The sequence below is a fragment of the Felis catus genome, chromosome B3 (genome assembly GCF_018350175.1).
Source record: "Felis catus isolate Fca126 chromosome B3, F.catus_Fca126_mat1.0, whole genome shotgun sequence".
Lineage (NCBI taxonomy): Eukaryota > Metazoa > Chordata > Mammalia > Carnivora > Felidae > Felis > Felis catus.
The window spans coordinates 58,495,976-58,523,218 of record NC_058373.1 but is presented as its reverse complement, the minus strand read 5'-3'; the positions used below and the strand labels follow the sequence as shown (position 1 = coordinate 58,523,218).

The 27,243-nt window shown below is 51.3% G+C and overlaps 1 protein-coding gene and 1 long non-coding RNA gene across 9 annotated transcripts in view; one reads left to right on the top strand and one right to left on the bottom strand.

Moving 5' to 3' along the window:
* Positions 1-27,243, top strand: part of DUOX1 (dual oxidase 1) — a 34,542-nt gene that overhangs the window by 1,909 nt on the left and 5,390 nt on the right. For 2 of the 8 annotated variants that reach the window (XM_045059387.1, XM_023255414.2), the window contains exons 3-29: positions 69-177; positions 2,036-2,119; positions 2,297-2,461; positions 3,749-3,936; positions 4,136-4,337; positions 4,468-4,634; positions 5,032-5,092; positions 5,212-5,308; positions 6,168-6,258; positions 7,250-7,352; positions 7,606-7,778; positions 10,715-10,890; positions 11,081-11,199; positions 11,794-11,949; positions 12,595-12,708; positions 13,437-13,636; positions 14,266-14,451; positions 16,532-16,757; positions 17,019-17,112; positions 17,399-17,574; positions 19,802-19,871; positions 20,284-20,409; positions 20,998-21,176; positions 21,322-21,552; positions 22,106-22,205; positions 22,503-22,552; positions 23,947-24,074. In XM_045059387.1, coding sequence (XP_044915322.1) covers positions 120-177; positions 2,036-2,119; positions 2,297-2,461; positions 3,749-3,936; positions 4,136-4,337; positions 4,468-4,634; positions 5,032-5,092; positions 5,212-5,308; positions 6,168-6,258; positions 7,250-7,352; positions 7,606-7,778; positions 10,715-10,890; positions 11,081-11,199; positions 11,794-11,949; positions 12,595-12,708; positions 13,437-13,636; positions 14,266-14,451; positions 16,532-16,757; positions 17,019-17,112; positions 17,399-17,574; positions 19,802-19,871; positions 20,284-20,409; positions 20,998-21,176; positions 21,322-21,552; positions 22,106-22,205; positions 22,503-22,552; positions 23,947-24,074 — 3,720 coding nt within the window. In that variant the 5' untranslated portion in view covers positions 69-119. Of the gene's footprint in view, positions 1-68; positions 178-2,035; positions 2,120-2,296; positions 2,462-3,748; positions 3,937-4,135; positions 4,338-4,467; positions 4,635-4,693; positions 4,866-5,031; positions 5,093-5,211; positions 5,309-6,167; positions 6,259-7,249; positions 7,353-7,605; positions 7,779-10,714; positions 10,891-11,080; positions 11,200-11,793; positions 11,950-12,594; positions 12,709-13,436; positions 13,637-14,265; positions 14,452-16,531; positions 16,758-17,018; positions 17,113-17,398; positions 17,575-19,801; positions 19,872-20,283; positions 20,410-20,997; positions 21,177-21,321; positions 21,553-22,105; positions 22,206-22,502; positions 22,553-23,946; positions 24,075-27,243 lie in introns of those variants that run through there. The other 6 variants (XM_023255415.2, XM_023255416.2, XM_023255418.2 and 3 more) reach the window with 6 other exon arrangements.
* LOC123385964 lies at positions 2,664-4,214 on the bottom strand. Its single transcript, XR_006599281.1, has 2 exons — positions 4,077-4,214; positions 2,664-2,955 (listed from the first exon to the last, which is right to left on the bottom strand). It is a non-coding gene; the product is annotated as an uncharacterized LOC123385964 (long non-coding RNA).

Below are 27,243 nucleotides of genomic sequence, written 5' to 3'. Positions count from 1 at the left end.
GCCTGCAGAGGCCCTGGCCTGACTCTCCTGAGCTTCTGGGACCCATTCTCCCTGTTCTCTTTTCCTAGGGTCTCCATTTTAGGGTGTCCTAACACCTAAGCGCTATTATCACTTTCATCATGGGCCTCTGCCTGGCTCTGGCATGGACACTCCTGATTGGGTCATGGACATCCATGGGTGAGTATAGATTGGAGGAGAAGTGTAGCTAGGAACAGAGGAACCCCTGCTGTGTCAGCATTTCCTATTTCATTCCTTACAGTCTGGAGGCCCTTTCTCTCTCCTCTCTCTTCTCTCTTTCTTCATAAAGTAAGGACCCCTGATCCCAAATGGGAAAAGACTGATTAGGCACATAAGACAATAAAGGATTTTGTGGTCAGATTGGACCCAAAGCTGAAGGAAAGTCACCAGTGTTTTAAAACAATATGAAAACAACAACAAACAACTATTGCCTCTGTATGGTCCATTAGATTTCATCTTGCTACCATCAGTTTGCTAGACTCTGAGGCCATTTTGTGAAGTCTGGGTCTCTGAGAAGGGAAGCGGGCTTAAGGTGCTACAAGTTAAGTTAAAAAGAGCAAGCCCCTTATCAGCCCTATCAGGTGTGGCAGGATAAGAAAAGGGACAAGAAAAGGAAGCACAGAAAATCTGTGGAATGATCTACTCTGACTGGAGGTGGTAGACCCCTGCAGCTTCTCCCATGAAGGAGCTGCCCACATTCCCATTCCTTCCTGGCCTCTCTTTGCCTTGACCTTGGATTTTCCTTTTCTACCCAGCTATTGCCACTTATTCCCAGGAGGCATTCTCCTTTACACCCTTCCCCCAAAGACCCTCTTCTTGTTCTGCTACCAGTTCATCTTATTTTAGAGATCATGTGTATGTGGCTCCCCTAGTTCCTGCCCCAAGTCCTGGATCCTTACTTGGATTCTTTGCTCAAACATCAGGGTCTGAGTCATTTTGCCTCTCTGACCTCCTGGTGACTGAGTGTGCATGCGTGGGCATGCACATGCACACAGGAGTGTGAGGCATAGCTCTGAGATCTTATCCTTGGTGTGAGTGGAAGGACAGTCAGAGGAATGGGTCCCTTGATGGCTGGTGAGGGTCCTTTTCTTCTGTTTCTCTTTCTCTTTGTTCTCTTTCTCTGTTCTGTTCTCTGAAGTGAGCAGAGAGGGAACCTTAGCCCTGTAGCCTCCTAGTTTGGGGAAAGGAATCTGGTTATCTGATCCACTGACCAGAAGGACCTCTAGGTCCACCTCTAATTCTAGACCCTTCCCTCTGTCCCCACTGTTTGAACTCTTCCCTCAACAACTGAGTGCTCCGTCCCAGATCCTAGTTTTTGGAAAGTACAATAGGGTCAGTAAGAGGAATTATATGAGGAACATGTTGCCTCAGAAGAGGCAAGGTTATCCCATGACCAGGCAGTTCCTGATCCCACCCCAGAAACTGGGAAAGAGACCAGAGTAGCAACAGGTCCCAGAGCCACAGCCCCAGGGCCCGCACCCTTGCCCTGAGCTCTGCTCAGCAGGAGAGGGCCAAGCCCCTCTCTACATTGCCCCTACCCAGGGCTTGGTCATAGAATGACTTCTCTTTCCCTGGATGGAAGAGTGGTTGGCTTTTAGGGTGTGGCTGGCTCTTGCTCCATATGATATCTTAGGGCTGGGAATGGTTTCTGTCCTGCAGTGTCCCTCTGGGAGCTGAGGTGTGAGAGCAGTAGAAGGCTCCTGCATCCCTTTCCACATTGCCACTGTTCTCCAGCTTCATCTTGCTCTCTGGGGTTGTCAAAACACGCTGCCCCCCACTATACTGCCTCAGGTGCTCCCTGCCATGTTTCCCCCACGGGGCAGCTTAAAGACTGAACTTGAGTTTGGATAGCACTCTGTCCTGGGTTCTTTCCTCTGCACCCTACCTTCTACACTGTGCTGGGGGTCCAACTTCTGCTGCTCCCCTTGCCAGCCTCCCAAGACCCATGTCCTGCATGCCTGCCTGTCCTCCCATGCACAGACTTACCCAGCTGCCCCTTCCCTCTGTTCTCACACAGGAGCACAGAACCCCATTTCCTGGGAGGTGCAGCGATTTGATGGGTGGTACAACAACCTCATGGAGCACAGATGGGGCAGCAAAGGTAGGTGAGGGCCAAGTGGAGACAGCCCTATGGTCAGGGTGGTACTAAGGGGCAAGGGATGACAGGTACCAGCAAAGGCTCATGGGTTCCCTGTGGTATGGAGGGAATCCTGGGAGAGAGGAGGTAAGCAAGCCCCACTGAGGATTTACCCTTGTCTCTCTACCTCTCCTACTGCAGGCTCTCGGCTGCAGCGCCTAGTCCCAGCCAGCTATGCAGATGGTGTGTACCAGCCCTTGAGAGAACCCCACCTGCCCAACCCCAGAGACCTTAGCAACACTGCCATGAGGGGCCCTGCAGGGCAGGCCTCCCTGCGAAACCGAACAGTGCTGGGAGTATTCTTTGGTGAGGGCCTCAACCTCTGGGGTAGGGAGGCCAGTAGGGTCAGCTGGACACGTCTATGTCTGAGTGGGGAGTCAGGGAGTGAGAGAGAGAAGTGATGGAGGGTCTCAGAGATGGGGGTGAGAGATGGAGGGGGGAGGTGATGTTATGTGAAACTGAATTCGGCTTTTGGTGGGTTTTGAGCCAAAAGACACAACCAAGCCAAGAATAGGAAAGGGAAGAGTTTTACTTGGAAAAAGTAAAGGAGAATGTAGGGGTTATTTCCCAAAGCAATGTCTTTCCAAACAACAAAACTGGGAAGTTTTAAGCTAAGGGTACATACAGATTCACAAAGGCACTTGTACAGTGGGGAATTCAGCCTAGAATTTAGGCAAAAGTCATCTCAGGGAGACAGAGTTCAGGTCCTAATTGATGAAAAACAAAAGGGCCGCAAAGGTTGACATCACTTCTCTGCCTTTAATTGTTCTGGTATCTGAGTGCTCCAAGGGGTTTAAACCCTGCAAAGATAAGTCAAGAATATGCTTTGGGCAAGTAGTCGTAAATCACAAGATGTCTAGGGCCTAAAATGAGTTTTCTTAAATGGAGAAAGCTATGTCTTGTATTTCTTTTTCTGGGGAAGAAAAACTAGAGGGAGAAAGTCTGGTTGGTGGAGGTATAAATTTGCCCCACGTTGAGCTGTTGTTGGGAGTACAGATGGAGGCAGGAGCACAAAAATAATCTGGCAGGGACTCTTGGTGGGACCCTGTTCTCACTCTTTGCCCCTGTGGCTCCTAGGACAGTGTCAGGGCAGTCTCAGTCTTTTGTCTTTGGCAAAAGGTCTGGGGAGGGGGGGTGGATGTCAAAATGGGGCGCTAGAATGGGTGGTCTGACCCGTGTCTGTGGGTTGTTGGTACCCAGCAGGAATGCCTGGCTCCTGCTAGCCCTCCAGGGGGTGGGAAGGGGGGGCTACATTTGATTCCCGGTATCTAGCCTCACAGTGAGACTGGCAGGCCCTCTGGGCAGGCTGCTCCCAGCTGCATGTTGCAGCAGGTGTTCCCAGCCAATTGCCTAGGCACACTCACCGGGCACCTCCCAGTTACCAAGGAGAAGACCAAACTGTCAATGAAAACAGTCTGGACCAAGGTGTAACAAAGGATTGGGAAGAGTGGAGGAGGTCAAGACTTGGACTTGCCCCCAAAATCTAAGGAGTCTTTTGATGCTTCAAGGGGAGTAGGGGAGGGCTGGATACCTGATGCAGAAAGGAGAGTGCCAGGCCCTCAGCTGGCCCTAGCACGCCCCCATTGCGGACAGGCTACCACGTGCTGTCCGACCTGGTGAGCGTGGAGACACCTGGCTGCCCAGCCGAGTTCCTCAACATCCACATCCCGCCCGGGGACCCGGTGTTCGACCCCGACCAGCGCGGCGACGTGGTCCTACCCTTCCAGAGGAGCCGCTGGGACCCCGAGACCGGACAGAGCCCCAGTAACCCCCGGGACCTGGTGAGACGCGGCCGGCGGGGTCGCGGGGGCGGGGCCTGGCAGGGCCGGGCCGGGAGAGGCTCCGCCCCCCGCTCCCCCCCCGCCCCCCCGCTCCCCCCCGCCCCCCCCCCGATGCTGGGCTGGCCCTGGCGCCCCCTTACCCGTCTCAGCTACTCCGCCCGCGGCTCACCCTGGGCTCACCCTCCCGGTACCCCCGCAGACCAACGAGGTGACGGGTTGGCTGGACGGCAGCGCCATCTATGGCTCCTCGCACTCCTGGAGCGACGCGCTGCGGAGCTTCTCCGGGGGGCAGCTGGCGTCGGGGCCCGACCCCGCCTTCCCCCGCAACGCGCAAAGCCCCCTGCTCATGTGGACGCCGCCCGACCCCGCCACGGGACAGCGCGGGCCCCGGGGGCTGTATGGTGAGGCCGCGGGGTGGGCTGCGGCGGCCGGGGCGCTCGGCGGGGCGGGCTGGGGGGCGCCGAGGTTGCGCTCCCCGTGGTCACACCGCCGCGCGTCTCTTCCCCTGCGGCCCCACGGCGTCGCGTGCAGCCTTCGGGGCGGAGCGAGGGAACCGCGACCCCTTCCTGCAGGCGCTGGGCCTGCTGTGGTTCCGCTACCACAACGTGTGGGCGCAGCGGCTGGCCCGCGAGCACCCGCGGTGGGGGGACGAGGAGCTGTTTCAGCACGCGCGCAAGAGGGTCATCGCCACCTACCAGGTCAGTCCGCACCCCCTCCCCGCCCCGCCCCGCCCCGCCCCTGCCTGCTGCGCAGAGCCCTCCATCCTCCGACGGGCAGCCCCCGGAAACGCCCTTTTCCAGGAGGACGCTGCTCCCCAGACCTGGGGCTAGCGTCTCAGAGTGGACGTGGAGACGATGAGGAGGCAAAGCGCTGTGATCCTGGAGCCTTTGCTGTGGTTCCTATGTAGCCGCCCTCCTCTGCCATCCCAGGTTCCTTGTGGGGGCCGGGCCTCCGCACCTGTCCTGTTTGAGTTGCCTCCCTCGTGACTGCCCCTGCCTGACCCTCATCTCCCACCGAAGCCTTCCTTGGGCTCGGATCCCTCCCAGAGCGGCTGCTCCAGCGCTTGCCTCCCTTTTGCCTTCTCTTGTCCCTCAGAACATCGCTCTGTATGAGTGGCTGCCCAGCTTCCTGCAGAAAACACCCCCGAAGTATGCAGGTGAACGGATGGGGAGGAAGAATGGGAGAGCCGGCAGGAGTTTTTTCGAGGGGGACAGGAGCCATGGGGAGGGAGGCTGGGTGGTTTAAGGGTTAAATTTTAGTATCCTCTTTCCCCAGGATACAGCCCTTTCCTGGACCCCAACATCTCCCCAGAGTTCCTGGCGGCCTCTGAGCAGTTCTTCTCCACCATGGTGCCTCCTGGCGTCTACATGAGGTGAGGGCCCAGCATAAATGTCTGTGTGTTGGAAGGGGTGGTGGTGTCATTTCAGAAAAATCTGCCCTCAGGAGCCCTCAGGACAGGATTATCAGTCTGAAGTGTGCTCATTTCCCCAAGGGAACAGTGAATTTGGAGAGGGAAGATGAACAATCGTTTAAAAACACGTCATTGTGGTTTTTAAGCACTTTATCCGTTTTCCTACAGCTGTTGTGTATATTAACCTCCCCAATTAAACACGGGCTAATTGAGGTTCTGAGGGTGAGTCACAAAGCCTGCTGGTCTAAACCTTAGGTCTTGACACCACACTGGGGGCATTTTTAGCTATAAGCACAGGACCTGGGTCTTGCAAGCCTTTTGAGGGAATTATAAAAAAATTTGTGAGAGCTGAAGAAAAACTTTGATTCCAAAATAATAAAAAGGAAACTTTAAACTAAATATATATATATTTAGTTTAATGTATATGGAACAAAGCATGGCAGTTTATTTTTTACAGTTGCATTATAATTTAAATAATTCATAGGTTACATTTTCCTACTCTGGAACAATTTTTGGACATGTGTGACAATAGCCATGTTTACATATTACATGATAATATGTAAACTCTTTCTTTGGGAATTGGGAGAGAAAGGTACTCTAAATAGAGCCCCATGCTGTTTAGTAATATATATATAGACAGAGAGGGATGGAGAAAGGAAGAGATGGGGGAAAGGGGAGGCATGAACATGCTTTGGGTACATTTCTGGGGGTTTACAATGACCTGGGCCCCTGGCTATATATAGCCTTGGAGACCAGAGCTGATGCCTGACTTTAGGACCCCATAGCCTCAGTCATCACTCCCCTGCTCCTTGCATTTCAGAAATGCCAGTTGTCATTTCCAAGAGGTCATCAATAGGAACTCAAGCATCTCCAGAGCTCTCCGGGTCTGCAACAGCTACTGGAGCCGAGAGGTCAGGACTGGGGGCACATATGTGGGTGGGTGTATGTGTGTAGTGTGTATAGTGTGTGTGTGTGTGTGTGTGTGGGTGGTTGGGTGGGTGGGTGGGTGTATTTGTGTCTGAGGGTGTGTGGTGAAAGTGGGCAGTAGAGCCACAGCAGTCAGCTGTACATGGTCAAAAGTCAGTCCTCCACCCCCACCTCAGGGCTGTGTGAGGGACAGTGAGGCCTGTGCAGGTGTGGCTCTACATTCATTGGTTCCCCATAGGTTTTTCTTCTGTCTTGACAGCTCTGGGTCCCTTGTAGGCCATGGAGTACCCTAGCCATCCCACCCTCCAAGGAAATGTCCCAATTAGACACATCCAGGGCATGTTGAGAGGGGAACAAAGAGGAGGAAGGGTTCTGAGAGATATCAGGGATAATCTGTCCATCCAAACCAGGCCTGAGTGGGTGAAGATCATTGATGAATAATTTAAAGCAAATCTGATATTCTGTGTAGAGTGTTCATAAGAGGAGAAAAGAGGTAAGAGGAAAAGAGAGAAGAGAAAAGCACAGAATTCAGAATCATGGAGCTGAGTTGAAAGAGACCTGTGTCCTCCTAATTGCTTTTATTGTATTGTATTGCATTGTATCCCTAATGCTTTTTTTTATTAAGGGAAGGACACTGAGTTCAGAGAGGTCCTGTGACTTGCCCACAGCTACTCACTAACAGAGCAAGGACCAAGACGTAGATGTTCTAGTGCCTTTGTCAACCATACTGTCAAGTCTCCTAAAATAGAAGTAAAGTTTTAGATCCTTTGCGTTTGTGGAGGCCTGTCTTCCAGCAGCATGAGCTTTGGATGGGGACGTCACTCACCTTGAGTGGGGAATCAACCTATGGAGGGGGAATGGCCTGATGGTTTTAGAGCAAATGTCAGCACTTGCTGGGCCCAGGACTTGGACTACGGGGTGGAGGGAGCCTTGGTGCTCAACCTTCAGCCCCATATTCTCTCCCCATTCCCAAAGCATCCAAACCTACAAAGAGCTGAAGATGTGGATGCACTGCTGCTGGGCATGGCCTCCCAGATCGCTGAGCAAGAGGACCATGTGGTAGTTGAGGATGTGCTAGGTGAGCCTGAAGCTGTCCCTGAAGGTGGTACACCCCTGGCCCCTGGGTGGGGATTCTGCTGGAGCTCCAGAGCCAGGCTGGGAGGAGTGCCTGGGGCTGGGATCCTGCACTCTTTCACTGCTGAGAGACCTGTTGACCATCGTTCCCTCTGTGTGATTCTGGTCCCCTTGGGGCTGGTTGGGGCCTGACTCCTGGGCTAGTGGAGCTGTGGTGGCCCTGAGCTCTCTCAGACTCTCTGGTATTTCATCCCCAGATTTCTGGCCCGGGTCTCTGAAGTTTTCCCGCACAGACTACCTGGCCAGCTGTCTGCAGAGGGGCCGTGATCTGGGCCTGCCCTCTTATACAAAGGCCAGGACAGCACTGGGTCTGCCTCCCATTACCAGATGGCAGGACATCAACCCTGCACTCTCCCAGACCAACCACACTGTAAGGAGGGGTGGGGACCCAGGGGACAGGGTGGGAGGGCCAGGGCACATTGGCCCAAGACACAGAAAGCAGGCAATGAGACACCAACACTAGAGACAAGTCTCTGATGAGAGGGACAGGACTCACTGAGGTGGCTTTTCCCAGTGTCATAACCAGGATAGAGGTTACCAAACCAGCAGGATTTGGCATGCGATTTTGTGACTGTTCAGATCTAGCAAATGATTGTTGAGTATCTACTGCATGTCAGGCACTTAATAGGCATTATCTCATTCACTCTTCCCAACAACCATCTGAGCAGGTGTAGAAGGTCCTCAATCCAGGAACAAGCTGTATTTTTATATGCACTGATACTCAAGCTGCCTCGGGGAGTCAGTTGTCACACCCTCAGCTATCACCTGGACAAGTGGCATTGCCTGCCAGCAAACAGACCAGTTTGGGTTCCCTTACCATCTTGGCACAGTGATGTTTCCATAATTTCATACTTATTTTATTGTTTTTGTCCTTTTTTACAAGATTGTTGGAAAGTGGACAATTAAAAAGCTGATGAAGAAGCAATATGGACATGGGGCTTGTAAACTTTATAAAATCAATGTAAGGATAGGAATCACCAGGCATACCAAAAGTAACAAACCTTAAACTTTAACGGGGCCTCATTAGAATTAAGCTGATCATGTGTTTATGTGGGGCAAAAAGAATTAAAGGTCAGGTAGAAAATGCTCAAAAAAAGAAAAAAAAAGGGAAAATGACAATGCTGCTCATATAATGTTGAAGTCTGTCTCCAAAAGGCAACACACAGGCAGGAATTTGCTTTTTAAAAACTTTCTTAGCTCTAAACAACAGAAACCTTTTCAAACACAATTCTACCATTCCAACTTTTGCACTGATTTTGACCCTCAACTTTCATACCTTTTTTTTTTTACATAATTTATTTTTTAAATTTATATCCAAGTTAGTTAGCACATGGTGCAACAATGATTTCAGGAGTAGATTCCTTAATGCCCCTTACCCGTTTAGCCATCCCCCCTCCCACAACCCCTCCAGTAACCTTCTGTTTGTTCTCCATATTTAAAAGTCTCCTATGTTTTGTCCCCCTCCCTGTTTTTGTATTATTTTTGCTTCCCTTCCGTTATGTTCATCTGTTTTGTATCTAAATTCCTCATATGAGTGAAGTCATAGGATAATTTGTCTTTCTCTAATTTTGCTTAGCATAAGATCCTATAGTTTCATCCAAGTAGTTGCAAATGGCAAGATTTCATTCTTTTTGATTGCCAAATAATACTCCACTGTATATATATATATACCACATTTTCTTTATCCATTCATCCATCGATGGACATTTGGGCTCTATCCATACTTTGTTGTCAGTAGAGCTGCTATAAACATCGGAGGGAGTGTGCCCCTTCAAAACAGCACACCTGTATCCCTTGGATAGATACCTAGTAGTGCAATTGCTGGGTGGTAGGGTAGTTTATTTTTAATTTTTTGGGGAACCTCCATACTGTTTTCCAGAGTGGCTGCACCAGCTTGCATTCCCATCAGCAGTGCAAAAGAGATCCTCTTTCTCTGCATCCTTACCAACATCTGTTGTTGCCTGAGTTGTTAATGTTAGCTATTCTGACAGGTTTAAGGTGGTATTTCGTTGTGGTTTTGATTTGTATTTCTCTGATGATGAGTGATGTTGAGCATTTTTTCATGTGTCAGTTGGCCATCTGGATGTCTTCTTTGGAAAAGTGTCTAGTCGTGTCTTCTGCCCATTTCTTCACTGGATGATTTGTTTTTTTTGGGTATTGAGTTTGATAAGATCTTTATACATTTTGGATACTAACCCTTTATCTGATATGCCATTTGCAAATATCTTCTCCCATTCCATCGTTTGCCTTTTAATTTTGCTGATTGTTTCCTTCACTGTGGAGAAAGCTTTTATTTTGATGAGGCTCAAATAGTTCATTTTTGCTTTTGTTTCCCTTCTGGAGACGTGTTGAGTAAATTGCCATGGCCAAGGTCAAAGAGGGTTTAGCCTACTTTCTCCTTGAGGATTTTGATGACTTCCTGTCTTCCATTTAGGTCTTTCATCCATTTTGAGTTTATTTTTGTGTATGGTGTAAGAAAGTGGTCCAGGTCCAGTCTTCTGCATGTCGCTGTCCAGTTTTCCCAACACCGTCTGCTGAAGAGACTGTCTTTATTCCATGGGATATTCTTTCCTGCTTTGTCAAAGATTAGTTGGCCATATGTTTGTGGGTCCATTTCTGGGTTCTCTATTCTTTTTTTTTCCCCCTGGGTTCTCTATTCTTTTTAAAAAATTTTTAATGTTTTTATTTATTTTTTTAAGATAGACACAGTGCAAGTGGAGGAGGGGCAGAGAGAAAACTGTGACATCATGACCTGAGCTGAGGTCAGACATCTAACCGACTGAACCACCCAGGTGCCCCCTGGGTTCTGTATTCTATTCCACTGATCTGAGTGTTTGTTTTTGTGTCAGTACCATACTGTCTTGATGATTACAGCTTTGTAATACATCTTGAAGTCTGGAATTGTGATGCCTCCAGCTTTGGTTTTCTTTTTCAAGATTGCTTAGGCTATTTGGGGTCTTTTCTGGTTCCATACAAATTTGAGGATTGTTCGTTATAGCTCTGTGAAGAATGCTGGTGTTATTTTGATAGGGATTGCAACTTTTATACCTTTTTAAGAGCAAGCTACATAGGGAACTGGCTGCCTGTTTTATTCCAACTTTATAAAATAGGCAGCTGAATCTGTGAGTTCCCATAAATGAGTTAACTTATGTAAAGCACTCAGAGCAGTGCCTGGGGCATAATAAGTGAGTGAATGTCACTGTCATTTATTATTATCATCCTTGAGGCTGATACCTGGGAACTAGCTCTTTGCCCCAGGGTGGGTGCCAGGTCTTTGCACTCACTCCTGTCCTTTCTTGGCCTCAGGTGCTGGAGGCCACAGCTGCCCTGTATAACCAGGACCTGTCCCGACTGGAGCTGCTCCCTGGGGGGCTTCTGGAGAGCCATGGGGACCCTGGGCCTCTCTTCAGTGCCATCGTCCTCAACCAGTTTGTGCGGTTGCGGGATGGTGACCGCTACTGGTTTGAGAACACTAGGAATGGGTAAGGCCTTCCTGGACCCTTCCTCCAACCCCCCATTGGCCCGGGCCCCAGGCCCTCAGTGTGTAAAGTAAGCAACCCCATGGGCCCTGGATTCTCAACTGACCGCACTGAGTCCTCAGCCCCTCTAGGCCTCTTTCCTCAGGCCTCTCCGTCTACCACTGCAGTAGCTCCTCACCTCTCCCACCCCCAGGCTGTTCTCTGAGGAAGAGATTGTGGAGATCAGAAACACTTCCCTGCGGGATGTTCTAGTGGCTGTCACCAACACGAGCCCCAGCGCCCTGCAGCCCAATGTCTTCTTCTGGCATGCAGGTGAGAGACCAGGAGGTGATTGGAGGGATTTGGGGTCTGGTGCCTCATCCCTCCACAGCTGTGGGCCTGGTTCAGATGTGGCTGAGCAGTAGACCCCAAGGAGGCAGTGAGCAATGTTTCTGCCCTTGGGAACTTTGGCTCTAGGCAAAAACATGGCCACATGTGGATGTGTAGGTCCCCTTCTGCACAACCCCAGGAGGTACCCAAGTGAGGGCAAGACTGAGACTCAGAGAGACCTAGAGAGGAGACTTCCATCTGGCTGGGCTGAGCCTGGGGTGGGTGTGACATCAGAAGGGCCCAGTGCCATGAGGATATCCTAATCCCACAGCAGTGACAAGTGAACTTTGTGTGTGTGTGTATGTGTGTGTATACATATGTGTACGTGTGAGAGACAGAGGCTGAGGTGCATTTTTGACCCCATTTGTTACCCAAGTAGGCAAACACCACATTCCTGGTATAATGACAGGGGTAAGCAGCTCCCAGCCCTCTGAGACTCAAAAGTCCCCCACCCTACCCTTTCTGTCACCCTAACTCCTCAGTGATTCTGTGCCAGAGCCTCTGGCCCAGCACCAACCCCCCCCCCCAATACTCTAGCTTCCTCTGTCTCCCCAGGAGACCCCTGCCCACAGCCAAGACAGCTCAGCACTGAGGGCCTGCCAGCCTGTGTTCCCTCCATCATGCGGGACTATTTTGAAGGCAGTGGATTTGGCTTTGGGGTCACCATTGGAGCTCTCTGCTGCTTCCCTCTGGGTAAAAGTGATGGGCAGGGTGGGGTTGTGTGAAATTTGTAAGTTGAGAGGTGGGAGTGGGGTGGTTTCATCTACAACAGATCATGCAGAGTACTATTCCTCTGGGCACATGAGGACAACATCATAACAGGAGGGAACATGAGAAGTATCTGACCTACAGATAAGTCAGCTCCAGGGAAAATTGCCTTCCTGTTCTCCTGGGGTCCCTTCAGGGCCCAGATTGGTTAGGAGCCACAATTTACAGTTATTTCCAGGAGCTTGGGCCTGGGAAATTGTCAGAGGCAACCCCTGCATGAGAACCAGTTGAGAACTAGCTGGGGCAAAGGCTTGACAGGTAGTCTTTGGCATGGCTGTGTGTAGGTCCACTGGCAAAGTGGCAGAGTGGGTCCAGGTTTTGACACAAGGACTCTGGACCTAGTCTCTGCCTGGGAAGGGACCTGCGCAGTGGAAGCAGGGGAGGCTGTGCAGGCATCTTAAGTGATACCCAAAGCTCCCTCCCCACCCACCCCCCATCAATTCAATTTGAGACAATTGAATGGGCTGACCTAGGAGGTGGGGAAAGCAGGGGGTCTTGCCAAGGAAAGGGCAGTTGCTCTCCCCAGACCCCCACCTTCCTTTGAGCATCCTACTGCTTCTGCCCTCTCAGTGAGTCTGCTCAGTGCCTGGATTGTTGCCCGGCTCCGGAGGAGAAATTTCAAGAGGCTCCAGGGCCAGGACCGCCAGAGCGTCATGTCTGAGAAGCTCGTGGGGGGCATGGAAGGTAGGCCTGGAGCTGGCCAGGGTGGTGGTGGAGAAGATATGATTCAGGGCTGCAGTCTCCTCCCCCACCTCAGCAGCCTAAGGAAAAGGCCTCCCTTTTCTAGGCCTCTAAGCAAGCCAGGCCAGCTGGGAAGAGCCATGGAGGCATTAGGTGGACATTGGACCCGGAGTCCTCCACCCTCCATAGATTCTCCTAATGGTCCCAAATAAAGGAGATGTAATAGACTCATGGGAAGAAGTCACATTCATACATTTCATAGGCATACTATGATTCTCTAGATTCTCTAGAAGTGATGCTTTGTGGCATCTTACAGTGGAATTTCAGGCAATAGAGAAGTAATTAATGAAGGTCTAGAATCACGTTGAGGTTTGGAATCTTGGTCCACAACTTTGAGCTTTTGGGTCTTAGGCAGATTTTTTAATGTCTCTAAACTTATTTTTTGTTATGTGTAAAACAGAACCAATAATAGCACTCACCTCACAGATATACGAAGATTAAATTAACTAGTTCACGCAAAGCACTTGGTACAGCATTGCACACATAGTAAACACACAGGAAATGGTACTTATTATTCTTTACATATGCTAGAGGTACAAGGGGTTGTTAGGAGGGGCTGACTCTCAGTACCTAAGAAGGAGCAAGGAGCTGTGGAGGCCTGGACCTAACTCCAGCCCTAAGCTGGCCTCCTTCCTCCTGGCCCCAGCTGACCCAGCCCTGTCTCTCCTCAGCTTTGGAATGGCAGGGCCACAAGGAGCCCTGCCGGCCTGTGCTGGTGCACCTGCAGCCTGGGCAGATCTGTGTGGTGGACGGCAGGCTCTCTGTGCTCCGCACCATCCAGCTGCGCCCCTCCCAGCAAGTCAACCTCATCGTGTCCAACAACCGAGGACGCCGCACCCTGCTGCTTAAGATCCCCAAGGAATATGACCTGGTATGGCCCAGCTGATCCCTGATTCCTTGTCCACATCCAGGGAGGCAGCCAGGGGAGGGGAAGGAGCACAGAATCAGGCTGGGTTTCTAGTCTCTGGCTGTAGTACCTGATAGAGAGATAAACTTGAACACATTCATCCTGCTCTGGGCCCGCTGGGTGACATGATCTCCACAGTCCCTTCTTCGTGCACAGTCTTCCCCCCTCCTTTTCTAAGGGTGCCCCAATAGGTCTTAGCTGGGAGTCCTTAGAAGAAGCCAGGCCCTCTTCCCTGTTGCCTGGTTTTTAGGATCTAGTGACTTGTTAGAAATTTTGGAGGGGAACTCAGTCACAGGCTGATTTTCAGCTCTGACTGTCTGTCCTCTGTCCCCTCCATCATCTGTCCCCCTGCCTTCCCCTCTCTTCAGGGCTGAATAGAGAGGGAAGAGTGGCTTCAGACATGCATCTTTGAATGCTAGCTTTGTGCCTATAAGCAAGCCATGGAGCCCACGGAGCACATGGAGTCTAGGAGATAACAGTATATCTCTTTTCCGAGGGCACTCTTTCCAGTGGCCCCTGACAAAGCTCATGTACAGCTCCTGGCCTCAAGAGGCCCTGACAAATGCTTGCTCCGCCTGTTGCTGCTTCTGTAGGTGCTGCTGTTTAATGTGGAGGAAGAGCGGCAGGTGCTGGTGGAAAACCTCCGGGGGGCCCTGAAGGAGAGTGGGCTGAGGTTCCAGGAGTGGGAACTGCGGGAGCAGGAGCTCATGAGGGCAGCTGTGACACGAGAACAAAGGAGCCACCTACTGGAGACCTTTTTCAGGCACCTTTTCTCCCAGGTGTGTATGTAGGGTCAGATCTCTCCTTGCATGTATGCCTGTAGTTCCCTTACCTGCACAGGCCATGGGGTGATTCCAGGGAAAGTCAGGAGCCCTGACACTAACAATCAGTTCTACTGCGTTTTTGGCCCAATCACCTAGCCTTTCTGTAAGGAGAGGCTCCCGTGTCCACCCGTGCCATTCCAGGGAGGCCATGTCAGGAGCTTTTCTGCATGTGTCACTCAGCTCTCTCCTCAGGGCTGTCCAAGCTTTCTGCCCTTACTTGACTCATCCTGACCAAAAGGCTGCAGAAATCTAGGGCTAGACAGGCAGTATGGGGACACTGAAAGCCCTTGGTCCCCCCTCTTTGGAAGAGTGCAGCTGCCAGAGGCCACCATAGGGCGCTAGTGCTTCCCTTGCAGACTTCCAAGAATTACTGAGAGGCTGTGGGGAAACAAGTCAGGAAGAGAAATGCAAAGACTTGGCATCCGTATCGGGCACGGAAATAAAGCAGCCTGGGTGGAGAATGGTGGAGAGGGAAGCTTGGTAGAGATAAGATAAATAGAGCTTATAGAGCATGCCCATCCCCCTCCCACTAAAGGAGTTTGTCATCCCTCTGGGAAGATGGGACATGCCCAGAAAGGAAGGTTAAGTGGTAAAGAAAAATACAAAACTGATCCAGGAGATAAGCAGTCTAGGAGGTCAGAAAAGGTCTAAAGTCTTCAGGCCAGTGGAGGGTCATGGTTCAGGTCAAATTTGGTGAGGACTTAAAAAGAGGTGGAAAATTTTGGGCTCAGAGGAAAGGAGCAAGAAGGACTGTGCAGAGGTGCCCAGAAAAATGGCAAAAAAATTAATATTTGAGGAGAAGGAGCAGGGTTGGCTGGCTGGGGAGAGGATTCATGAGGGAAATGAGCATTTAATGGTCGTTTACTATGTACCAGGCACATGACGTTTGTCATTTACCCCTCAAACTAGTTGAACTTGAGTATGCACTAGAATGGAAGAACCTCCAGGTGGAGTGATACATTGCCAGGGCCCAGGCAGGACCTGGGCACCTCCACTCAGGTCAGGACCCATCAGGGCCACAGGACCTCCTATGTCGGCGGTGACAGAGAGTGCTACTGTGTCCTGGGGGCAGCTGCCACCCCTTTCTACCTGCACAGTGTTCTCAGGTTTCAAAACACTTTCCATACAATGGCTGGTGTTGATTCTCACAATAGCCCTGTGAGATAAGTAGGAAAATGAATGCCAGACAAGTGAAGAGACTTGCCTGAGGTCACACAGTAAGTGGGTGGTAGAGCTGGGACAGGAACCCAGGTCTTTTGTCACCAGCCCCAGGCTCTTTTCACTAAAGCTCGTTGTTTGAAGCGACAAGGTTTGCCTCATGAAACCATAGCCAGGCTTGGGCCAGGGGACCCCAGGTGATGTCAGGAGAAATAGGTGCTGTGGCCCGTGGCCTGCTTACTACCCTCACCGTCTCTTCTGATGCTGGGGCAGCCCCTGGGTGGGCTGCAGGTAGCCCATGGTGGGAATTCTCCTTTCCCAAGCCCAGCTTTTTCTCAACTTAGCTGAGGCTTTTTCTCAGTGAAAACTCAGTGTAAGCTAGGACTGACAATGGGTCAGTTGACTCTGAGGATATGATGATGTCTCAGGAATTCTAAAGGGAGGACTATGACCTGGCCTGGAAGGGGCTAGGAAAGGGAAAGCTGCCAGCAAACAAGGTCACTCCTCTCTCTTAGCCTGCTCCATTTTCTCTGTGTGTTTACTTCCCTCTGTCTGTGTCTCTGAGCACTTGGAAGAACAGGGTGGTCTACAACTTCCAAGTTTTCCTGTGCTCAGGTCAAGACAGACCTGAGACATCTCAGTCCCAATCCTAGATTGTCTGCTTGGATCAAGTTGCATCCCTGGTCTAGTCAGCTAACATAGAGAGTCAGGGTTCCGTAGGACAAATGGCCCCAGGAACCACCTGCAGGGCATGGGGTAGTGCTGAGGGGACAGGGTGCTGGGCAGATGCCTGGAAAAGGTGGCTCCTATAAGCCTCAACTACAAATCAAGGAAGTCTTGTCTCCTTCTCTCTCCCTCTGCTACTGCCCGAGTGCAGGTGCTGGACATCGACCAGGCAGATGCAGGGACCCTGCCCCTGGATTCCTCACAGAAGGTACAGGAGGCCCTGACTTGTGAGCTGAGCAGAGCTGAATTTGCCGAGTCCCTGGGCCTCAAGCCCCAGGACATGTTTGTAGAGTCCATGTTCTCTCTTGCTGACAAAGATGGCAATGGCTACCTGTCCTTCCGGGAGTTTCTGGACATCCTGGTGGTCTTCATGAAAGGTAAAGGAAAAGGGAGTAATTGTCCAGGTAGGAGAAGATGGAAGGGGCTGGAAACTGAGGCTGGAAGGTAGCTTACCTGTTAGAGATGGGGAAGTGCTGGGACCAGGTCTCCAGCCATGGCAGACATCTGGGTAGATGTCAGGAAGCAGAATAACACCTCGTTGTGCCCAGCAGTGGGTCACACTCATGTGAGTCCCCTTCTGGGATGCCTGGGACTTAGGCAGGTAGGTTGGGGCTCTCACAGGGTCCTCCTTCTCCCAGGCTCTCCTGAGGAGAAGTCTCGTCTTATGTTCCGCATGTATGACTTTGATGGGAATGGTCTCATTTCCAAGGACGAGTTCATCAGGATGCTGAGGTTGGTCATGTGGGATAGCCAGAAGAGTGGGCTAGGGCAGGGACTGCTGGGGGAAAAAGTGGGATATAAAGGTGGGAGCCAAAGGGTCAAGAACAGGGGCTTCCTCCCCCTCTTCCTCCTCCTCCGTAGGGCCAAAGACTGTTATAACTAGGAGGGGTCTTGGAACGTGGTCAGTTGGGGCCCTTCCATGTGGGCTCTGAAGGCCTGGTGGGTTGACCATTGGGCCCTCATGTCTAGGCCTTAGGCCTCTTTTCAGGCCCTGATGGCTTCCCTCCCCCAACCCCAGGTCCTTCATCGAGATCTCCAACAACTGCCTGTCCAAGGCCCAGCTGACTGAGGTGGTGGAGTCCATGTTCCGGGAGTCGGGCTTCCAGGATAAGGAGGAGCTGACGTGGGAGGATTTCCACTTCATGCTGCGGGACCATGACAGCGAGCTCCGTTTCACACAGCTCTGTGTCAAAGGTGGGGCGGCCTGGCCTTACGGCTGACCTATCCATTAGACACAGCAGGCACAGTGCCCAGGGCCCACATACTTTTAGGAGCCCACAGAAATGTTTTAATTTCTTTTAAAATCAGAAGAATGAATATAATAATAATAATAAGTATGTGATAATACATCCAGCCTGGATTATATTCTTCTTTATATCAACATGAATGTAAAAAATGTTTATATTTTGTAAATATATGTGTATATATATATATATATATATATATATATATACGTATATATACACACACATATATATATACATATATACACATATGTACATGTACGTATATATATATATATATTTTTTTTCTTTGTTTAATGGAGGAAGGGGCCTAGGAACGCAATAGTGCCTACAGCCCACAAGAGTCATAATGCAGCTTTGCTTCTGGGGTGGGCAGGGTCAGGATGGGGCGAGGGACAGCAGCTAGAATTCTGCTTCTCCCAGCTGTCTGTCAAAGGCCCCTGTTCTTGGTGTCCAGGACAGGGGACTGTAGAATCTCCTTGTAACAGCCCTCTCCAGGCCATATTCATCTGAGCTGGGGTATCTGGTGGCAGGGGGGTGCTCTGGTTTTGTTTGCCTTTATATGCCTTGTCTGCGTGCTCAGGAAATGTGTGCTTGAGTGCATGGAGACCCACCTCTGTTGTCCTTCCCCCTACTTCCTGTCCCACTTGTGTCTGACTCAGGTGGGTGGGGGCTACAGCCAGAGAGAGCAGGGGACAGGTAGCAGGACTCTGTGGTCTACTCTGACCTTATGGTACCTTCACAGTTTCTCACTGGGTCATGTCGAGACCAAACCCAGTCCCTCCCAGGATTATGAGAATTTGGGGGAGCTGAGCAGCCCAATTCTAGATCCATGTGGGAGGGTGGCGAATTAGACAGGGCACAGCTGGGACTCTGGTCAAGGCTTCACCTGCCTAAGGTGGGAGGAGAGTTGGTGGAGTGCACACCCAGCTCCCCTGATTCATCAGCTTTTCACCTTTCCCAGGCAGCCAGGGAAGTAGGCATGTAGGCCTGAGGGCAGAGCAGGGGCAGGTGCCTGGAAGTGAGCCCAGGCCAGAGTCCCAGGAACATCCAGCCCCTGGGGTGGAGGAGACGAACTGGCTGGGAGAGTGAGGGTTATATAGAAGAGTAATGCTGAGTACTTTTTTGTTTTGCTTTTAATTGTTGTTGTGCCTTGTTGTTTCCTTCAAATTTTACTTTCAAACATTTTAAATGTACCTACAGAAAAGGTACAAGAATAGCACAAGGAGCATCCCTTTACCATTCACCTAGATTTGCCTTTAGTTATCACTTTGCCACATTTGCCATTTGCTGAAATTTGAGGGATAAACATCTATACTTTGTTTTAAACACTCTGATTACATTAAATTCAGATTAATCATGTTTGCCCTCTGGGCTGTAGGACCAGGGTAATCTTCAAGATTGGTTTAGCTCTTAGAAGTGACTTGGATATTCCCAGGATTTGGATTTGCAGCTCACTCCTTCACTGCCTCTCCTGTGCAGCTCAGACAGGAATGCGTGGCTCGTGGGAGAGTGTTTTTCTCCCAACATTTTATTATGAACATTTTTAATATTTATTTATTTATTTTGAGAGAGAGAGAGAGAGAGAATTTGAGGAGGGGACACACAGAGAGAGGGAGAGAGAGAATCCCAAGCAGGCTCTGTGCTGTCAGTGCACAGTCCGACATGGGGCTTGAACTCATCATCTGTGAGATCATGACCTGAGTCAAAATCAAGAGTTGGATGCTTAACTGACTGAGCCACACAGGTGCCCCTATGAGCGTTTTTAAACACAGAAAAGTGGAGAGAATTTTATGGTGATCTCCATATGTGCACCACCTAGATCTACACTTAACTCTCAGGAGATTTTAGGCTGGAGGGTTGAGCAGGGTTTTAGTGGCAGAATGGTCTAGCAGGCAAGTTGCATACAGTTCCTGAACTCTACCCCATCAGCCTGATAACGGTCCTAGGAGTGGGGCCAAAGGTGGACACATGTCCAGGGGACACTGCCTGGCCAACTTTGTTTCAGGCCTTCTGTCTGCCCACTCATGGCTGGGTCTAGTTTCCACAGAGAACACAGGCTGAGACTAGGGCACCCAAAGGCAAGGGTACTGGCCAGAGGCCCTATGTGGGGTAGCTACCAGGTCTTCCTGGGCTCTGGGCCCTGAGCCGTCCCCTAGTCCATCTTTGTGTTGCAGGGGTAGAGGTGCCTGAGGTCATCAAGGACCTGTGCCGGCGAGCCTCCTACGTCAGCCAGGAAAAGATCTGGTGAGCCCTCATCTGGGAATGTTGGAGGGAGGCTGGGGTTGGGGAGTTGCCTTTTCTCTCCCCAGAATGCCTGGTATCAGGGGCCCCACTAGCCTATGTAGTGTCTTCATGCATATTAGAAAAAAACACTCCTTACTCTAGGCGGACGCAGCCCTGCACCAGGAAGAGCAGAGAGCCTGGTGGATTTCAGCACTCACCTGCTGCCAGGGTCAGATACCCTTGTATGTGTACCCTTGGCTGGTACCCCCAGGATCTGACTCATTCTCTCTCTAGGTCTCTGTGGGAATCTTGCTGTCCCCTGTCTGACAGTTCTGACCCTTCCCCAACAGAGTTGGTCTGAAGGCAGACAGGGGCAGCAGAGGACCAAGTGGCTCAGGTGGCCAAGGTCCTATCTCTCTCATTTCTGTCCTAGTCCCTCCCCCAGAGTGAGTGCTCGCTGTCCCCGCAGCAACGCTGAGGTGGAGTGGACACCACAGAGACTGCAGTGCCCCATGGACACAGACCCTCCCCAGGAGATTCGACGGAGGTTTGGCAAGAAGTACGCCTGCTCCTCCTGTTAATTAAGCCCAGGCAGTTCATCCATCCCTTCAGCATGCATACAGTGATTACTGGGTGCCAGGCATGGTCCTGAGCCCAGGGGTGCTGGCAGGACGAACAGTCCATGCCCAAGAAGATCCCAGTCTGACAAGATGGTCTGGTACACTGACAGTTACAAGGTCCCACTGAAGAATGTTGTAAGAGTGGTAAGAGCAAGGGGCTTCAGAGCTCAAGGAAGTGCTCACCTCTACCTGGGAAGTCAAGGAAGGCTTCCTGGAGGGTGTGTCTTCTGAGCTTCCAGTAAAAAATGAGAACAGAGCAGGTAAGAGTGAGGAGCTACAGACTGGGAGGGGAGAGGACTGAGTGAGTGGGAACTGGGGTAGAGGGAGTGTATCTCCTGGGGTGAACTGACCAAGTGACCTCTGGCAAGGCTGCCCCTACTCTGACAGTTGGCTTGAAGAGTGTGGTATATAGCCTGTGGGGTCTGAACCATGCTTGGTTTGAACAACTCGATGCCCTTTCTCTGCTGGGGAGGCGGGCTGCACTAATGGCAGGTCCACAGCCAGAGCCAAGTCTTCGTGTCTCCCAGGGTAACGTCTTTCCAGCCCCTGCTGTTCACCGAGGCTCATCGGGAGAAGTTTCAGCGCAGCCGTCGCCACCAGACCTTGCAGCAGTTCAAGCGCTTTGTGGAGAACTATCGGCGCCACATCGGCTGTGTGGCCGTGTTCTATGCCATCACTGGGGGCCTTTTCCTGGAGCGGGCCTACTGTGAGTGCGGGCAGCCCCAGGGGTGTGGCTCCTGCCAGTGTGCCCGGCCTGCTTGAAGGAAGGCTGCTGTGGGGGAGGCTCCACCTGTAGGCGGCACCCTTTCCTCTGCACTGCAACCCCCTTATCCACCTGGGCCCCTCCACAGACTACGCCTTCGGGGCTCACCACATGGGCATCACAGACACCACCCGCGTGGGCATCATCCTGTCCCGGGGCACAGCCGCCAGCATCTCCTTCATGTTCTCCTACATCCTGCTCACCATGTGCCGCAACCTCATCACCTTCCTGCGCGAGACCTTCCTCAACCGCTACATACCCTTCGACGCCGCCGTGGACTTCCATCGTCTCATTGCCTCCACTGCCATCGTCCTCACAGGCAGGACCTGGGGGTCCCAGGGATTCTTGTCTCTGTCCTCCCGCCCCCCCTGCTGGCTTCCCCTCCTCTGAGAGCACCTCCTCTCTCTCTGGGCTTGACTTGAGTATAAATCTTGGAAGTCCTCAGGAGGGTGGAGCTGGCCCCACAGTGGTATGAAATAAGCCCAGGGGCCACTCACTGCCCCTTCCCATGCTTCCAGAGCCACCTCATCAGCCTCCAGCTGACAAATTACCAACACCCCAGAACAAGTGCACATGTGTGTGATCTCTTCCAGTTTTTATGTTGTAAAACACACTATGAGAGAAACCAAAAGATAGAATTTCTCATGGTATCATTTCAGACTCTTGTGGCTGTGTTCATGGATGGTATATATGGAGCAGGGGTTGGGGGGAGGAACAGGAGGTTGATTAGAGATCAGAGGTACAGATCCCTAGGGTCCTTCTTCAGGCTCCCAATTCTGGGTGGCTGGAGTCCTTCATCTTGGGCTGAATGGGTTGAACACCCCCACCAGGCTGCTCCCAGGCTCACTCCCACCCTTCCTGGTCTTCCTTAGTCTTACACAGTGCGGGCCATGTGGTGAATGTGTACCTGTTCTCCATCAGCCCACTCAGTGTCCTCTCCTGCCTCTTCCCTGGCCTCTTCCATGATGACAGGTGAGTGAGTATGTGCGTGTGTGTGCGTGTACGTGTTTGTGTGTGTGTGTGTGTGTGTGTGTGTGTGTCTCAAGGTAGGGGTATTCTTTATGGATGGAAAGAAGCAAATTCTCTTGGCTGAGAGCAGAGTGTCACCTTCCAGATTATAGAGACAGACAATGACCAACCTGAGCCTTGGTCCCAAATGGGCAGAAAGGGACACTAGTGGCTGGGTTGGGGTGTTTCCTCTGGAGGATTCTTTCTGGAAGTCCCAGACATCTCCTCTCAGCATCCTTCCTTGCTTTCCATTCTTGACAGGTCTGAGTTTCCCCAGAAGTATTACTGGTGGTTCTTCCAGACTGTGCCAGGTGAGAGCCCTCCCTGTTCTGAATTTCTGGTCTGGCTCTGAGGTGCGGGCTCTGGGTTCTGTCTGCCATGAGGCAGCCTAGTAGCACTCACTTGGCTCTCACGGTGAGCCAGGCTCTGCCCTCTGGTCCTAAGGACTCTCCTGGGCAGTAGGAGCCTCTGCTATCCAGTCATTCTCTTGGGAGCTTGGCTGGGCTACTGCCCCACTCTGAAGTTCCTCCCTCTGTAGAATGGGAGTGGACTCCCTCACCTCCCACCCCAGCATACACAACCTACCATGACAGTAGCTTTGAGTGCTGTGCCCAGCTTATGGCAGAGAGACCGGGCTCATTGTCAAACTAGGCAGAACCCCCCATCCCTTGTAGTCTTCTTGACAAGGGCTGTTTAGGGGAATATTCCTAACTCTTCATAATCACCCATTTTAGAACTATTATCTGTGAATCTATTCAAAAGCTTCTTGAACCTGTTTATATTTTCAGTCTATTTCCTCTTTGGGGTAACACATTTTCTATATTCACTCCCCTCTGTGAAACACAGCATTTTTTTTTTTTTAATCCTAAAACGATCTGCTTTGAACTTCAGAGTGCTTGCTAATTCCTGCACAGTGGGATTTAGTGGATAAGGCTGTGTTTATGCTCTCCTCTCCATTCAGGTCTTTACAGGCTTTGGTTAGATCTCTTCTTAACCTCTGCTTTTCCATACTGCAGGGCTCTAATCTTCCTAATTTCTACCTCTCTCCTCCTTAATCACTTGAGGGGCCATTCTCTGGCCCCACACTTCCATCCTGAATCTTGTATTGCCCTCTCGTGTACCCCAGGCCTGGGATCCCCTGTAAAGGGGGTGCCTCCCACCAACTCTGGGATGAACCCAGGGGACTCTGGTGGTCACACTTACTCACTAATGGTGCCATTGCTCATGCTGTGTCAGGCAAGTGTGATGCTACAGGGACGTAGGCCAAGCCTTGACTCCACGGGGGCAGGGCCTGCAATGTCCAAAGTCTGACCTAGAGGCCAAAGTAGATGCCCCATGGATTCATTCATTCATTCAGCACACATTTATAAAAGCCCCACAGGGTGCCAAGCCCTACAGTAGGCACTAGGATTCAGTGGTGAACTAGCAGCCTGGTCCCTGTTCCTGTAGGCCTGAAAGTCAGGGAGGTGACAGACATAAATGGCACAGTTACTTGAAAAATAACAGTCATGACAAGGTCTATGAGGGAAGGGTAGAGTCTGTTGAAATAAAAGGCACCTGTGATCACCAGTGTGGGGAGAGAAGAACAGAGAAGCCTGGGCTTCTGTGCCCTTACCCAGAGCAGTGGAGTGGAAAGGGGACCTGATCCATGGCAGCCTCAGAATGGCCCTGCTCCTCTGCCCTTCACCCCATGTTCATTTTGCAGGCCTCACGGGGGTCGTGCTGCTCCTGGTCCTGGCCATCATGTACGTCTTTGCCTCCCACCACTTCCGCCGCCACAGCTTCCGGGGCTTCTGGCTGACCCACCACCTCTACATCCTGCTCTATGTGCTGGTGAGGGCTAGCAGGGTTTTGACAGGATGATCCCAGGGAGGCAGTGAGGACCGAGACATCAGTTTTCTATCCCCTTAGTTATTTCAAGACTCCTCTTGGCTTCTCACTTCAAAGATGGAGGTTATAGTATGGGGCTGTCAAGCAGACTGACCCCAATATACAGCACTTGGAAGATGGGTGCCCTGACATGGGTTTTGCAGTAGCAGCCCTACTAGGCTGGTCGACATTTCTTGCAGATGTCATTTCTGCCCAGCCACTCATTCCCCAGTTCCAGTGGCTGGTTTGGGCTCCTGGGAGGACTTCCTACTCTTGAGGGAGCATCACCCTTTCTAAGAGAAACTTATCTGAATTTAGTTTTGCCACTTTTGTTCTGATCTTGTTTTCTGGAGTATTAGCACCCCACCCAGCTAAGTGCCACCTGTAAAGTTAATGAGCTTGCTCCAAATGTCTTCACTTGGGCTGTTGATACAATGGGTTTTAAAGAGTCTGTCTGTTCCCTTTCCTTCTCTTTAACCTGGGCTCTTGCCTCCCTTCCTTCACATTCCCTCTCTTCTCTTGTCCTGTTCTCTTTACCTTCCCTGGGTTTGTCATCAATTGCGTCAGCTGGTTAGTTCCAGAGCTGACTGTGATCTGTGACTGTGTCATAGCTCTGCTTGGCCTGACTTTCTCATGGACACGGGCAGTTCCCTAAAGGGCACCCTGAGGGTCTCTCTGAGAAGCTAAACTAAGGTCCAAGGCCCCAGTGTCCCCACTAATGATAGCTTGGCTGCCAGCATTCAAGAAGCACAGAGCCCACCTGGCTGCCATCTGTCACCTGGCTCAAGGCAGAACTTCACACAGGGGTCTCCCTTGTCCTGAGACACAGGGAGAGTCCATTATTGCCTGTGTCAGGCTGGCGTCTGTGGGCTGCCCTCCCTCCTCCTGTCCTCACTGATTGGAAAGGTCTGTTTCCATGCTGCCTGAGGCTCAACGCTTCATGGTTGTGAAGATGACTACCCAGTCTTGGCTTAGGTTGTTTCCTAGAACTGATGATGTTTATTTCCAAAGAAATCTCTGCCCTCTTTGGAAGCTGAGGCTAATTTATCCCTTCTTCCCCACCTTTGCTAGGGTGGAGCCCTAGCATCTGGGGTTATTGTTTCTATGAGGGATGGAGATGATGTTCTTGTTTCTGGTGAAGCAGGAGCTTCTTTGAACTAGATGGGAGACCCAGAGGAGTGGCCAGGCCAGAAGGGGCTCCCTGAGACCAAGACCCCTTTCTGACTTACTCCTGGGTTTGGGGGTTCACTGGGGTTTAGAGCCACCCTTCCTGCCAGCAGGGAAGTCAGCAGCTCAGAAACGTGCAGGACCCTCTGCTGGGCAATCCTAGCCCTGGCCTCTAAGGAGAGTCTCACCTGGGGGGATATCTGGGCCAAAACTTCTTCCTTCCCATTTATCCCTTATGTTACCATTTTGACTTCAGGCAGAAAGAGAAGTCACAAGTAAAGGGCCCCAGTGTGGAGTAGACCCTGCAGAAGGATGCCCAGGCTCCTGCTCCAGGCTAAAGAGGGCACAGCTAGCACAGCAGAAGCTGAGCTGGCGGCAGCTCTCCTGGTTCATCAGCCAACCATGAGTCTGCAGCAGCTTTGTGGTTTAAAAGTAGAGCCAACACCAAATGGGGTGTATAAACAGAGGAGTATGAGGTCACCCTCACATTGTTCTCAGCCTGGCTGGATGCTTAGAAAGCCTTGGGGGTGGGCATGGTCTCCATAATGAAAGAAGAACTTGGGGAAACCAGAGCCAGTTCAGAGAAGAGCCCATAGAGGTTTAAGTTAGTCCTGTGGGAGAAGGCCCAGGAATTCAGGAATGCTGAGCTGGGGAAAGAGAGAGCTGAATGAGGAACTAGAGTTCAGTTTAACAGTTATCTGTCTGTCGGAGGACTAGTATGCGCTAGTTTGGTGCTAGGCCCAGTGGACCCCTTGGGAACTTAGGATTTGCTGCAGAGATAAGTGCCATGCGCTTGAAATGATCAAAATGAGCAGACAATATAGGATTAATTGCTGAGCTGAGTGTTTCAGTGAGTTACAGTAGCTCACTGAAGGGAGTTTCATTTGGACCAAATTGGTTAGTGAAGACTTTGGGGAGAAGATGGGTCTTGGGCCAAGCCTTGAGGAGAGGTAAGCTGAGATTTGACAGGGCAGAGCAGAATCCAAAAAGCATTCCAAGTAGAAGAAAGGGCACAAGCGCTGGTGCAGAGGTGCAAATGATGATGGAATATTCAGGGCATAGAGAGGACAGCCCTGGCTGTGGATGGCCCCAGGGAATTAGGCGATAGCAGGACATGGTGGACCTGTGCGGGCTGCACTGAACCGCTGAGGGGCTGTGGCTCAGCTGACTGGCCATGCCTCATGGGAGAGCACAGAGGAGAGCTGAGTGAGAAAGCCAGGTTTGGGCAGCATGCAGGATCAGGGGTGGGAGAAGGAACAGAGGGCCGGTGGAGGAGATGGAAAGTGAGTGGCCTGAGAGAGCTAGCACAGCGTTGTTGCAGAAGTGGAACGGAAGGGGTAGTTGCTAGTGCCACAGACTGCCAGTGGTGGGAGCAAATGAAAGGAGACCTTGGGGTCTGGCCATTCATGGGGCCGGTGAGCCCTCAGTGAACAGGGCCTGAGAAGAGGTGGAGGCAGGAGCCAAACTGACCAGACTTAGGAGCAAGCAGATGGGAAGAATGGGGGCAAGTAGTGTCTGACCTTGTCAGACTAGCTTGTTGGGGAAAGGACCAGAGCTGGACAATACCTGTTAGTTATTTCATGGAAACGGGAGGACTGGTTAGATGTTCTTAGTCTCTAAAGGGAGAGGACAGGGGCGCCTGGGTGGCGCAGTCGGTTAAGCGTCTGACTTCAGCCAGGTCACGATCTTGCGGTCCGTGAGTTCGAGCCCCGCATCAGGCTCTGGGCTGATGGCTCAGAGCCTGGAGCCTGTTTCCGATTCTGTGTCTCCCTCTCTCTCTGCCCCTCCCCCGTTCATGCTCTGTCTCTCTCTGTCCCAAAAATAAATAAATGTTGAAAAAAAAAATTAAAAAAAATAAAAATAAAAAAAAAATAAAGGGAGAGGACAGGGGTGCCTGGGTGGCTCAGTTGGTTAAGTGTCTGACTTCAGCTTAGGTCATGATCTCACAGTTCGTGAGTTCGAGCCC